Source organism: Barbatula barbatula (genome assembly GCF_947034865.1).
Source record: "Barbatula barbatula genome assembly, chromosome: 3".
Classification (NCBI taxonomy): Eukaryota; Metazoa; Chordata; class Actinopteri; order Cypriniformes; family Nemacheilidae; genus Barbatula; species Barbatula barbatula.
Window position 1 is genome coordinate 10,396,870 of NC_136764.1, and position 15,044 is coordinate 10,411,913.

Sequence of the window (15,044 nt, forward strand, 5' to 3'; positions counted from 1 at the left end):
AAATCAACATGACTGCAGTTTGATTGATATTGCTATGAGAACAATAGAAAAAAAGGATTATCAGTTGTGGGGCACCATTGACCAACATAGTAGTTTGGTTTCACACATTCTTCAAAATATATATTTTTTAGGCCAAAAAAGATAGTCATACAAGTTTGGAACAGCTTGGGGGTGAGTAAAGGAAAGAATGACATTTTTGGGTGGTGAACTATCCCTTTTGTGTTGACACACTATGGCCAAAAAGTTCAATCACATTCAGAGTCAGTGTAACAGAGACGCATATTTGCATCTGTAATCCATTTAAGACATAAATCAAGCTCAGAACAGCTGGTTTCAGATCATAAGCCAAAACCATCTGTGTGCCTCTTGTGTATTATGTGTCGGGGGTGAATCTCATCATGCCCTCAGCATGAGAGTAAGCAGACGATCGTCTGACAGTCTGGACACTGCCTTTACACTTTCTCTAGTAGGTGACCCACGGTATTTCCTTCTTGATGCGGTGCTGACACGCCTATGAAAATGTGCACACCTACCGCGTGTCTCCATTTAAAATAACGCACTTGCATGCGCAAAAGACACGAAATGTGAATCGCCCCTAAAGCCGCACTGTGTTTGTCTGAAAACATCTTTCCGCAAGTGCTCGTTTAGCATCTTCGATGTAGGAATTACATCCAATAACGTTGTCATGCCATTCAACTATTGTTTGTTCATGACCAATTATTGCTCCTCATATACTCCATAACACTATATGGACATAGCATTGAAGCCACTGTCTTTGCAATAGTGACAAAAAGAATGGTCATGGATAATGGTGCCTTCAGCAGACTGTAGCCCTGGAAACATTACTTACACCAGTACAGGACGCACAGCATTGTTCATGTTGCCATAAGCAGCGCGACCCAGCAGCTCTCTGAAGCAGCTCTCGGCCAAGGAAGCTGGGTTCTCCTCTCCAGCCCTGTGAAGGAGACAGAGAGAAGAAGAGAGATGAATAGTAGCAAGGTTTGTAATGTCATTATTTTAACAAATGATAAAAAGTGTGTGTTAGATTATGCATTAAGGAGGCATAATACACACTGTCCATCACATTGCACATATAAACTGGAAACTGTACATTGTAAGAAACAATACGATAAACCTCTAAATAACACTGCAAATTCATTTAAACAATAATATGTTGTTTTAAGACTATATTTTTTACATTTTTGTGCATTGAGTTATTAATTAGTTGAATTGTTTTGCCATCTTAAATATATTGAATCTCTTTCATCTATGTTTGCACCATTCGTACACTTTCTTTTGCACTAAGCTCCTGTTGCCAAGTCAAATCCTTGTGTGTGTAAACATACTTGGTAATAAAGCTCATTCTGATTCTGAAGACCTGACACACACGCACAAATATTTTCTCTTTCAGCTCACGCACAGCCCCTGGAAAGCAATTAACAGAATCCGACGACCTTGAAAAGAAGAGTATGTACAAGTATGTACACACAATTCAGCTGCATGTGTGTGTGCGTGTGTGTGTCAGAGCCAATAATAGCCTCTTATTTAACATGTTCAGCGTGAGAGAATGCTATTTTTAATAGTAACCAGTTCAATCATCACACGGGAAATACAAAGTCAAGACAATTTCAATTGATTGTGGGATATAGCATGTCAGCAAGGTATTTCATACCTATAGAAAATTAGTGGACTACGCTTAGTATGCTGAAAAAAACACAAAGAAAGGTGGAATGGTGTAGTGCTATTTTGAACATACCCTTTACGACAATACACACAGACAAAATGTAAGAAAAATTCGATATGTATTTCTAAAAAATGCAGATGTAATGTATTCCAAATGTTTTGTCCACTGCAACATTTCCAGGTTAAGTGTCACTCCCGACTAGCTTAAACGTCAATCAAAAGCCGCCAAGGTTTTTGTTTGCAACCTTAATCACCGATCGATACACCTGATCGGATTCCAGCTACTGATAATCGGGCGGAGAGGAACAATTGACGTTTCCATACTGATGTACACAAACAGCCAATTACACTTAAATATTCTGTGCAACCAGGTTCCCTTATCTGACACACATTCACACTTTATTCTGACACCGTGCACATCCTTAAAGAAATCCAGATATCCTTGATTGCCCTCTACACGTGGACCTTCACTCCTCTCTTATCAAGAAAATCTCTCCCGTTACCCCCCCATCTATCTCTGTCTGGGTTTGGTGGTAGTATTCTGTGCTCAGTACAGAAGAAAACACATTAAGCGCAAATTGAGCAGCAAATATCACCTAGCGGGAAATAGCAAGAACAATTTCCATGATGTTCTTGCGCTCTGGTGAGTATGCGTACCTCTCCGAGTCCTCATTATCTTGCATGTTGAACAGCATGGAGGGGATGAGCTTATCCATGTGCTGAGGTTCCCAGATGATCGCCTGAAGTTCATCATTAACAGTCTTTCTGACGACACCCTGGAGACCCTTAATACCCGCCACACGGATCCTACAGTAGGAAACATGTTAAACGCATCAGACGCACTCATTACCGTTGATCAGCCAAATTGAATGTGTTTTCAAATCAATGCTTTTGATATGAATTACGTATGGTGGTTAGCAGTGTTAATTTAATTTGTTTAATGAATGTTTTTTGAAGACTGAACCACTGCTCAATGTGACATTAGACATTATACAAAATAAAAGCTTAATAGCTAATTGCTTGATTAAAAAAGAAAAATCTAATGTTTATTATTTTAGATAAAACAGATTTATTTCCAAAGTTAATATAATGATTTAAATAGCCGTGTTAATGTTTTTGCAATGTTCATGTTGGATTACATTTATAACAGCATGTGGGCAATATTCTATATTATATTATATTATACGCTCAGACGCGCACCTGTTGCGGGTTTCGAGCTCCTCATGCGTGGAGTGACACATGGCACTGAACTGAGAGACGAAGAAATCGTATCTGCGGTGGTAAGACGGCGTGTCCTCCTCAATGTTTGCAAACTTCACAAACTAGGATTCAAATGTTGCAAAATGTTAGACAAACAAACACATACACACACACACAATCACATTTTTCTTACCTTAGAATGATCTATTTCTATCTGCATAGCCCTTGCATGGAAATAACAATGTTGTTTCTACAGTAGTAGAACCTTAACCTTCACTTGCTATATATTTTCTTGTATTATACTTGGTGAGGCCTTCTCACCACTGTATATCAGATGACTATTGAATTTTAGATAAATAAGATTACGCATTATGAATTCCAGTTTATAATCTTTAAAACAATACTTATTTCGTTCAAATCTTTTTTTGTTTCGGTTGAAAGAGTTACCATGCCAGTAAAAATTATCTCTTTCATTCACAAGATGTTGATTTTCAGTTGTTGTTCTTAGCTCAGAAACTTCACATCCGCGCATTGGGAACAAAAATGGAAAGATCATTGAGTCGTGAGCCAAAAAAAGCAACATTACAGATGACAGAGTCAAAGCCGTTTGTCATGTTCTAACTTTATCTCTCTCTCTCTCTCTCCCTTTTTCTCCTTCGCCTGCTGCTGAGATTTGTGACTACGTCCTTTGATTAGATCTGTCACACACACACTTACTGAATTGGTGCCCAGCACTTGTAAATCTGGCTCTCTGGACTCCAGCAATTTGGCCACCATGTGTAAGAAGCTTTCCACGAAAGGCTTGATGCTCTGAGAATGACAAGCCATCAACAGCTGATCCAAGGCCTCCATCGCTATTACCACATACCTGCACACAGACACACAGATCGGAAGGTTTCTTATCAAGTATGCTGTACTGTATATCAATATGTGACTAACAAAGGATATAACAAATATGTAAGTTTAACGTAAAGCAATTTGAAGAAAGCAGAGTGTGTGGTTCGTACCCATAGCGATGTCGTACCACATCTCTGGTGAGACGCTCAGCAAGGTACGCGCCAATGCGGTCCAGTTTCTCTGGAGCAGACACAGCATAAAACGTCAACTTCTCCATATCGGACTTCACCAATCCATCCTGAGAAACGAGCACACAGTTTAAGAATCCATATTAAGATCTACAGAACAGGGGGCCACAATGAAGACACATTACTGCGTTGTTTGCTATTGTGTTGAATATTTGCATGAAATGAATGAACTGAGCTGAATATTTTGGACAAAGTGTTATTTCTGCTGCCTACTTTTAGACACCATTAAAAATCATTTTTATCCTGAACCCCGTTGGACGATCCTGAGGCTTTTAAAGTGAGAATCAACTTAACAGGATTTTAACTACAATACATAACATAACCCTGGGGAATATGTGTGTGTGTCAGTGGAAAATCTGTCACACCAACCCATAAGAATATTACTCACACTTACCCTTCAGAGAAAACAACTGTGTGTCATTCTAGCTGAATGTTAATGTAATGTGACGTAACAGCAAGGTTAAGAACTGTCCCTGTGTGTGTGTGTTGCACATCCTCAAAAACGGTCCAGCAGGGCAAAGGTCATAATAAAAGAGCAACAATTCACATTCATTTATAATAAAATGCAGGACGTTTCTTTTCAACCTTATGAATAACAAGTGACAGCTGCTAGTCAACTCTTCTTTAAATTGAGATTTATCGCCCAAGCAGCTGCTATTTTATTATGCAGTGGCATTTACTTCAGCGGGTCTCTGAGGGACAGTAAGAGCTGATAAGAATATATTTTTATCAGAGCACTTGAACTTCAATGAGTTTGAATTCAAATGTATGAACTCTTGATATAAAGATGATATTTAAAGAAGCAAAAGACAATTTTTAATTGAACATAACCTTGTCTAATGTCTTGTGTCATTTAAGATTAGCTCGACTACAGAAATCACTTGTGTGCTCTTTGACTTTAAATCTAAATGAGCGAATGTCCATTTCGAGAGTTTTGGCCAGTTAACTCCACTGCTTGGCCTTCGGAGGTTCTGTTTTCCCTCTTTACCAGTTTTATTATATCTTTTCATGTGACAACACTGAAGAAATGACACTTTGCCACAATGTAGAGTGGAGTGTACAGCTTGTATAACAGTGTAAATTTGCTGTCCCCTCAAAATAACTCAATACACAGCCATTAATGTCTAATTCAAAATTGGGCGCAAAGTGTCAATATTCTGTGTGACCACCATTATTTTATAGCCCTGCCTTAAGCCTCTTAGGCGTGGAGTTCACCAGTGCTTCACAGTTTGCCACTGGAGTCCTCTTCCACTCTTCAAAGACGACATCACGGAGCTGGTGGATGTTAGAGAGCTTGCACTCCTCCACCTTCCGTTTGAGGATGCCTCACATATGCTCAACAGGGTTTAGGTCTGGAGACATGCTTGGTCATTCCATCACCTTTACTCTCATCTTCTTTAGCAAGGCAGTGGTCGTCTTGAAGTTGTGTTTGGTGTTGTGAGCCCAGTCTCTGAAGCGAGGGGGTCGTGCTCTGCTACAGTATGTCACAGTACATGTTGGCATTCATGGTTCCCTCAATGAACTGTAGCTCCCCAGTGCCGGAATCACTCATGTAGGAGTGTAAGAGAGTGTGAAAGTATGCCGGCGCAGATCCAGTGATAGTCCTGTAGGCAAGCATCAGTGACTTGAATCTGATATGGGCTTCTACCGGTAGCCAGTGGAGAGAGATGAAAAGCGGTCTCACATGAGCCGCTTTTTTTGTCTCTTGCTCCTGTTTCTTGTTTTTAAGCAGTACTTATAACCTGGTTACGATCCACCAGTGAGAAATGTGAATACTTGTAATGAGTCCGGTCTTAAGATTGTATATATACAGTGAGGGAATAATTATTTGATCCCCTGCTGATTTTGTAAGTTTGCCTGCTTACAAAGAAATGAAGGGTTTTTATGGTAGGTTTATTTTAACTGAGAGGTTATAAATTGATTTGCATATCATTCAATGAAATAAGTTTTTGATCTCCGAGCAAAACATAACTTTGTACTTGGTGTAGATAACCCTTAATGGCAAGCACAAAGGTAAGACATTTCTGATGTTGTTCACCAGGTTTGCACATGTGTCAGGATACATTTGAGTCCACTCCTCTGTGAATCTTTAAGGTTTATTGGCTGTTTGAGGTTTGAGTTTTAGCACAGATTTTCTCTAGGACTAGGGTCTAGAGACTGGCTAAGACATTTAATTTGCTTCTCCTTAAGCCAATCTTTGGTTGTCTTGACAATATTTTGGGGTGTTGGTCATAATAAAGGCACACCCATGACCCATCTTCAGTGATCTAGTTAAGGGGAGGTTCTAAACCCTTAACCCCTCAAAGCAGTGAAGTCATTCTGTACCGGTAGCAGAGAAAAAGCCCTAAAGCATAATGTGTTTCCAACACTGTGCATGTCTGTAGGGATGGTGTTCTTAGGGTCATAGTCAGCATTTCCCTTCCTCCAAAAACAGGAGTCAATTTTGGTCTTAAAGCACTTTTTCAAAAGCCTTTTCTAAATCATTTTGATGTTCATTGTCAAACTTCAGAAGACCGGGCCTTCTTGAGCAGGAGGACCTTGCGGGTACTTCAGGATTTCAATCTATTGTGGCAAAGCATGTTACCAATGGTTTGCTTGGTAACTGTGGTCCCAACTGTCTTGAAATCATTAACTGTCTTGAGGCATCTAACAAGCTGATTTAGTGAACGGACTAATCTGTGGTCCATACAGGCACATCATTAATCTGTGGAGCAAGAATTCTTGCTGGTTGGTAGGGGATCAAATACTTTTTTCACTGACTGATATGCAAAATCAATTTATAACCTTTATATACATTTTTGTCCCAGATTAAACCTACATAAAAAAATTATAGACCCTTTATATGCAGGCAAACTTACAAAATCAGAAGGGGATCAATAATTATAGAGTGCGTCTTTAGACAGCGTCACATCGGGTTGCCTGGAGTATCTTTGACTGAAGTTACGACAGATGGTAAAGGAAAGGTTATGCGGAAAGCCCTAATATGGAGATGGATGATGTTTTTTATGCAAAAGACTAAACTTGTGCACGCGGCTGCTCATTTAGAATCCTTTCAAATTCACTAGCATCAGGACGAGGTTAAGAACAAATTCATGTGCGTACGCATGTGTTGTGAATAAGGCGGATCATTTTTGTGAAAAGAGCAAATGTGCGTATTCGGTTTATGAAAATGTTATACAAGTTCACAGAATGAAACAAAAATAATCATTTTAATTTATAATAAGTATATATTTATTTTATTGAAATTAAATGATCTCATTTGAATCATTTCATAAATGTAAATACATTACACCTGCTCATAGTTTTTAGCATACACTTTTGAAAAATAATGCTCAGTTTATTCCCCCCTAAAAAAGTGCGGACTCCCAAACTCAAACTCATTATATTCACTGAAAATGCTGGTTTCAAAATTTTGCTCCTAGGGTTACCTTGGGGTCCTCCGGGAAAATGTTGTCCACTAGACGCTTGTAGCGTGGCCGCAGAGGACCGCAACATCCACACACACCTGTGATGAGAGAAAAGCACTTTCACATACACAAGACCTTCATTTTTAATCAACGTTTTGCACTTACTGTTCAGAATACAGTCAGAATAGTCTATGCATTGAATCAGATGGATGGGTCTAATGAGATATTGCAAAAATACAAAGAAAAGCACTCTCGCACCATACATTTACACATCCCCCATTCACCTCAATGAGAACTTTAGAATCTACATATGCATGATATTAAAATGAGCTGTCAGAATGAAGTGTGTGTATGTACTGAGGCAAGGCACAATGCAAAGAGCAAGTGTGTGTGTTGCAACACGGTTTAAAGGGCTGATTAATTATTAAAAAAGTCAAAGAAGAAATCTGAGAGCAGCAGAGCGGTACACACACACTCTCAGAAACATAGGAACAAACACACTTACTGCTCTGACAGTCTTTCAAAATCTACGTTGAAATTGTTCATTCATACATAGCAACGTGCATGCAAATTAGAATTGCATGTGCATGCGTGTGTGTATATGCCAACCAGCAAGTGTGTGTGTGTGCGTATGTGTGTGCAGGGATTGTAAAGTGAGACGTGGAAAAGAAGCCGCCATTATCAGCTGAAACACCTGATCCACCTTTAGAAGATGGAAAACGCGAGTGATGCTGCACTGGAGAGAAAGAGCGAGCAAGCTCTACCGCAACTGACAAACACAACAACTATGTTATTATGACAAGGAGTTCAACAGGCTTATATGAACTTTCTCTACTGGATCTATCAGAAACACACGCACACACAGATACCAAGCCTGCTGAGGAATGATCTCCTCTCCCAGGTGTGTCTATATCTGAAGGTTCCGTCAGCTTCTGAGCGCGGCACCTGTCTGTACCTCCTCATCATGATCTCTGACCCTTGATGTCTTCTTAACTCCTCTGGAACCTCCAAACGGTGACCTTTCTGCCTCCTATCCCAACCCTGGACTGAAACCCAGCCGCACCTGAACTAAATACCTGCACAAAGAATCACCCTCCACTGCGATTGGCAGGTAAACTGTCCAATTACAGATAGCCAGGAAGTTCCACCCAACTGTGTCTGTTAGGTGGCATTTAAAGCGATAGTTTGTTCCAATTTTTTTTATTATTCCCTCTTATGACTTTTAATTCTAACAAAAGGAAGATATTTTGAGAAATGTCTCCGCTGTTTTGTGTCTGCACAATGGAGGTCAGTGGGGGGCAATGTTGTTTGGTTACCAGCGCTCTTTAAAATATCTACTTTTGTGTTCTGCAGAAGAAAAAATGTCATACAGGTTTACAATGACATGATGGGGAGTAAATGATGAGTGAATTTTAAGTTTTTGGTGAATTATCCCTTTAATAAACTTAGTGTGAAAATCTGAAATAGTAGGTAGGGTAATTTAAGATAATAATATGTTACTGTACTGTACTCTGTTATTATACAATAGAGTTCAGTTTAGAAGAAATGCAGCCGCAGCCACAGCCACCAGGGGGCGCTCGCCCCGTGCAGCCGAACCTGGTGCTGGGTGCAAATCCCACTTCCCACTGGTGCCTGTTGAATCCCCATTACTGCCAACACCAGAGCGTCTGGGGAAATGAAGAGATTGATTCAGTGCCTGGGGAGAAAATCCTCTTAACCTTATGAGGACCTGAAATAGCTTAAGAGTTTGAAGAGCAGAGCTCGAGAGTAAGCCGCAGTAACAGAATTACCTTCTATCCTATCCCAGAGAACATAATGCATAATAAAAAAAGTTACTTCACGTGCTTCTGTTACTTACCACATGATCTAAACCAAAAAAAACATATTTTGGCCATACATAAGGCATCAATGGGGTTTAAAGGCGGGGTGTCCGATTTCTCTTAGCCAATGTTGATGTTCAAATCACCAAAACAAACACACCCCTACCCACATCTTTTGCTTTCGTCAGCGCTGTCCACCTTACTGCTGATTGGCTAAAAGGGTGTTTTGGTGCTCGGCCCCACTTTGTCTAAACAAGCGTAATTAGGAAATCGGACACCCTGCCTTTAACGCTGCAACACTTACATTGCAATGTAAGTCGCTTTGGATTAAAGCGTCTGCCAAATGCATAAATGTAAATGTGACACGAGTGCATCAATGTGTGTTTATGTAAAACCTGATTTTTCTAAGATTACAACTGGACTGTTTTAAAAACAGTCCGTGTTCAACCAAAAAGGTCCTAACCTCTCATTAGTGTGCAAATTTCTGTTCACTTTAGAGTGCGTGCGTATGGCTCTTTGTTGTAATATCAAGCCGACAACCAAAGTCCATGAAACAAACACCCAATATCCTTTGCAGTCCAACAGAGCACAGGTAGAGTCTATACAAAAACAAATACACAATCACAAACACGTTGACACACAAGTTGTTACCGGTATGGGTCGATGGAATGTAGGGCAGATAACAAAATATGCACAGAGCAATTCATTAGAGCAAGAAAAAGGAGACGAGGAAAGACGGAGACAGAAATGGAATGCCTCCTTTATCTCTACCGGTTTCACATTTGAAAGAAATTCAGCACATCCACACAGCATGCACATCACTACACTCATGAGCTTGTTAGACTATTATTTCCCATAATGCAATGCAACTGTCTCGAAAACTTGACTGTAGCTTTTTACAAGCAATGACAAATTAGGTTTACTACATCTGAAATCATGCTTGTCTTCACACTAGGTATGATTTTACAGCATGATGTGTGATGGTATGACAGTTTGATGGTATTTACTTTGGAATTATGTGAATATTTAGTTTCAAATACAGTCTTTCTGTCTTCATGTTCATTGTTAATGAGTATTCCAATGGGTTATGCCGTTACCGATAACATGCAAGCTACCACAGGCTACGATATTAAACTTTATTACACGGCTCGTTGGAATGCTCGATACGGATTCGCCAGTCGCGACATTTGCTGGTGGGTTATTCCCAGACAACAACGTCGCAAAACTAACAACACACGGTAACCTGCTCAAGGAAGGTCTGCATTCAGTAAAAAATAGCTAATCAAATATTTCAAATTTACACTTCATGTATATTGTTTTCACATGTAGCAAATAGCCGTGTAATAAGCAGGATAATGTACAAGCAACCCTTCGTCTGGGCTTATTTCTGCGATAAAAAACGGCTGCCTATCATCATCCCTTATGTATAACAAATAATACAATATTTACACAAATAGGAGCATTATTTTAATGAATCACAAGTATAACAAATTTTTACGCAAAAAGCTTGTGTAACCCTTAGTAGATTTTTATTTGAGTTAATTTGAGTAAAAACGCTTTAGCAAACAATTTACATTGAAAATCGCTCTGATCGTATAGATGGAGGCCTATAGTGCATATCTATGTATAATTAATTTGTACAATTTGAAATAGAAATGCACCAAGATACCAGTTAATAATCGGTATCGGTCGCTAAAAGCAATTGTCCACACTATCGGCCAAAAGTTTAAAGTGAGCCCATGATCATGGCCGATATATCCTGTCAATCAAAAAGGGACAGGAAAATGCAATGACTATGTGCTGCTTTGTATATAGAAAATGTTGAGAAACAACCCCAGATTAATGTTCAAATATTAATAGTCATTAAATGAATCAATAACATTCAGATAATTTAATCTTCAGTATTTAGTTATTGCGATCGTTATACCACTACATAAATTTAGTATCGGTGCATCACAAATATTTACATACATTTCCAATTCAGACCAAATTAAAACATTATTGAATAACAAGGTCAGAAGACACCAGTAGAACCCCAACTTCTATAAACCAGCCAAACAGTCAAGGTTATTGGACGATACTCTCAAAATGGCTAAATATTGGCCTATTAATCGGCCTGCACGGTATATCAGTTCATACCTCATATAACTGATGCTTTCCTTACAATGTTGTCCTATTTTAATACATTTCCAACTATTTCAGAGGTACATTAATAAAGATACAGATTATTCTTTTTGAGAATTTACATAATGTAATTTAACCACCAAAAAACAAGCAGAAACACACTCTATCCAGACCTACCAGCACTAGAGCTCTCGGAGTCCATCTCTATCTCTATCTGCTAACTGGACCTGTGACACTATCTCTCTCTCCCTGTCTGTCTTGTCCTTGTCCTCTGTCTGTCTCTCAGTCTCTCTCAGTCTCTCTCTCTCTCTCTGTAGATGCTATACAGTGTAGAAAGTCTAACCATATTCTCCAACACACACACACACTGATGAATCTGATGTTTTGGCACATTAAAAATTTCCCAGCAGTGTCAAGACAAGCATCTGCCTGAATATCGCCACCCAACCTACGCATAACACATGCGCCGGCGTTCCCCTTGATGTTTTCCCTCACTCAGAATCTTCACTAACACGTTTTCAACTGTACATATAAATGGGGCTCTGCCCAAAGGAAAGCGATCAACACAAAACAGGCGACACATCAAACACACACAGATCAAACTCTCGTGCACACACTCAAACGGCCAAGGAAAGATCAAACTTTGCTTTGCGAACAAGCACATTATCATCTCAAAGCCACGAGCAGGAGCAAGAGAGATCCTTAAGAGAGATAGAGAGGTAAACACACGGAGAGATCCTTCATAGAGAGAGATTCATGTGTTATTAGGAGAACACAAGCACTGCTGTGTGATAGCAGCACAGTATGTGTCTGTCTGCCACAGTATGAGACAGTGAGAGCTCTGACTCCAGTCCGTGTCTCCTACTATAAACGTATGCTCATTACCACTATAGGCGTAGTGTTATTCTCTATATTTAGTTATATTTTATATTAACTTGTTTAATTCATCTTTAATGCATAACTGACTGCTGCCTTAAGTGCATCTGGGAGATTTGTACACCGAGTCAGGCATACATTATTAAGACAGTAACGTGTTCAGGTCTGGATATAACATGAAAGTATCATAAACAAAACAAAATGACATAAAGGGTTGGTTTTCTTGTGAACTTTATGAATAATTATTTTTTTCACAGATAAAAAAATCAGTTAAAGTGTAAAGTGCCAGTATAAAGTGCCAAACAGTTAGCACATAACAAAAGTCATGGCCCATGGGAATACTATAGTAGTAGTTTATTTATTTTTCCAGTCTATTTTCAAAAATTTGGTTTTCCATATGACGCATTCATAATGACTGGAAAAACACTTGTCAAATTGAAGTATCTTCTAAAATCATTCATTACCATTGACAAATTTGTTTACATCATGTTGGAAATTTACATAACATGTACAACGCCAAAGCTCATTTACATTTATGCATTTGGCAGGCGCTTTTGTCCAAAGTGACTCACATTGCTTAATACTACACATTTGTTTCTAATTATGTGTAATCCCCTGGGATCGAACCCATCACCTCGCTAGTGCCATGCTTTAACCACTGGAAAGCATAAATCTATAATTCCCACAAAACGAAAACAACTTTGCGTGGTCGTGCATGTGCTCAGAACTCAGAATTACGATATTTCTGACTTCATTTAAATGCATCTTATTTTCAGCCCTGCTTCACACATGGCTGCAATTTTCATGAACACCTGGACTAAAACAGGTGTGGATTTATCCTGTGGCCCTTCCGGAGCTGACACTCCTGCTTTAATATACTCATCTCTGTTTATGAAATGCACTGCTGGTGTTCCATTTTATTTCCTTTATTTGTTTGACATTCTGCAATGTTATACGGTACATTTCTCATTGTAGGCTGCAATTCTGCAAGCACTTTGATAAACAGATATACTGTTTTTGTCAAGTCAACAGCATCACTAATCGTCTTTTCTCTCTATTTTCCTTTCTCATCCTATTTCAAGGATAAAGGGCTTGTCTTACAGGGCCCTGGCTGCCTAGAATAGGCTGTGCGTGTGTGTGCGTGAGAGAGCAGAGAGGTTATTGTACTCCCTCTGAGGGGTATGGTAGTTGTGTTTGTACTTTAGTAGAGAGGTCACCCTACTCTCACAGATTGTGTGTGTGTTGAACCTCTCTTTGGCGTGTACAACGTCAGCAGCAATAACCCTCAGGGATGTCTGGTCTCCTGCATCAAGCTACACAGTTTAAACATTGCCACACAACGCTATATCACAAATGGCCTATATTATTTATTTAACACTATACTAAACATCACTCAAATTACCACAAACTTCAAACTAAACAACATTTAAAAATATCATAAACACTAAACTAAACAATGTCACAAGCACCAAACATAACAGCAAACAAACACCTCAACACAAAATAACAAGACATGCCTCAAGCACCCCACTAAACTATGGCAAAACACTATCACAAAGCCCAAAGTAAAACACACATGAGCTGACAGTTGTTTATTATACAGAAATCTCGTTTAACTCACAAGCTCTATAAAACCTCTAAAAACAGAGACATCCAAATACATTATGTAGAAACGCTGTCTTAGAGGCTGCAGTGCATAGTCAGATTTTATGCTGACACTAGTGCACATGCCTGTCCACCTGCTGTCAAGCTTTTTGGCACTGGTGCCAATACCTAGTTGAGTCACCATTCTACTCTCCTGCATGGGATCATAGAAGAAACAGACTGCAATGATCGTGAGATCGTAATGCTATGGTACAGAATGATCACAACCAAAGCTTTGTATTAGCAACTATTGTATTATTGCTCCTGTATGACATATCGCTTTATTGCTCCCTGAACTTTCTGTAAGTCAGTTTGGATAAAAGCATCTGCTAAACGACTAAATGTTAATGTAACCATAATGTAAAACCCATCCCTGTTAGAAAAAAACAATGCAAATCCGAGTGGCTTCCATTTCAAATACAACCAGAAACCTATTCACAATATTCATTTATGTAGTGTTTTCCTTTTAATGCTTCAGGGGTGTTTCGTTGGTTTCTATCCGTCAGATAATATCCCACTGATAAATAGACCAACCCATTACTTGTTAAGACTCAGACACTATTATAGTTTCCATTAAAACCACACAATTCCTATTATAAACAATACAGCGATGGTTTCTTTTTTTTAGCAAGAATGATAATACCACTGTACTTTTTTCTATTAATGCAGGGGCAGGGAACACACACGCAAACACACACTTCAGAAGAACAAACAGCATGTCAATAGTTTCAAGTTGGGGTCTGTGGGTACTTACCGGCAGGCATTCCTGCACTTGGTTCCGTCCAACCCTTGTCCACTGCACTGTGCCTGGATTAGATCAGCGTGGACGGAGGTTGGGTTTCGACATATGGATCAGAACACGGCTGGAGCACACACAAATAAACAGAGACAGACACACACACACACACACACACACACACACACACGGATTAAACGAATCCTATCACGTTCCGTTAACATCACCGATATATACCTAACGACTATAAACACAGGCCATCAAACGTACAGACGTACTCACACAGCCTATGGGTAAAGATACGATGAAGTCAAGAAAGAGAGTTAAGTGTGAATACCTGTAGATGGTGGATTAAGCGCAACACATCCGCGTTTCCTACCCTGCTTCACACTTGCGTGACGTCGAGACACGGAAGTGAGAGTCGCGCGCCGGGCCGCCAGCACGAAAGTACGCGCATCGTGCGCGTGTC

General features: G+C 39.5%; 1 protein-coding gene across 3 annotated transcripts in view; it reads right to left on the reverse strand.

The window, feature by feature from the left end:
- Positions 1 to 15,044, reverse strand: part of efr3a (EFR3 homolog A) — a 30,944-nt gene extending 15,900 nt beyond the window's left edge. The window contains exons 1-8 of one of the 3 annotated variants that reach the window (XM_079451419.1): positions 14,913 to 15,044; positions 14,594 to 14,702; positions 7,397 to 7,473; positions 3,891 to 4,018; positions 3,601 to 3,751; positions 2,884 to 3,005; positions 2,341 to 2,490; positions 851 to 955 (exon numbers count right to left, since the gene is read on the reverse strand). In XM_079451419.1, coding sequence (XP_079307545.1) covers positions 851 to 955; positions 2,341 to 2,490; positions 2,884 to 3,005; positions 3,601 to 3,751; positions 3,891 to 4,018; positions 7,397 to 7,473; positions 14,594 to 14,603 — 743 coding nt within the window. In that variant the 5' untranslated portion in view covers positions 14,604 to 14,702; positions 14,913 to 15,044. Of the gene's footprint in view, positions 1 to 850; positions 956 to 2,340; positions 2,491 to 2,883; positions 3,006 to 3,600; positions 3,752 to 3,890; positions 4,019 to 5,348; positions 5,391 to 7,396; positions 7,474 to 14,593; positions 14,703 to 14,912 lie in introns of those variants that run through there. The other 2 variants (XM_079451418.1, XM_079451420.1) reach the window with 2 other exon arrangements.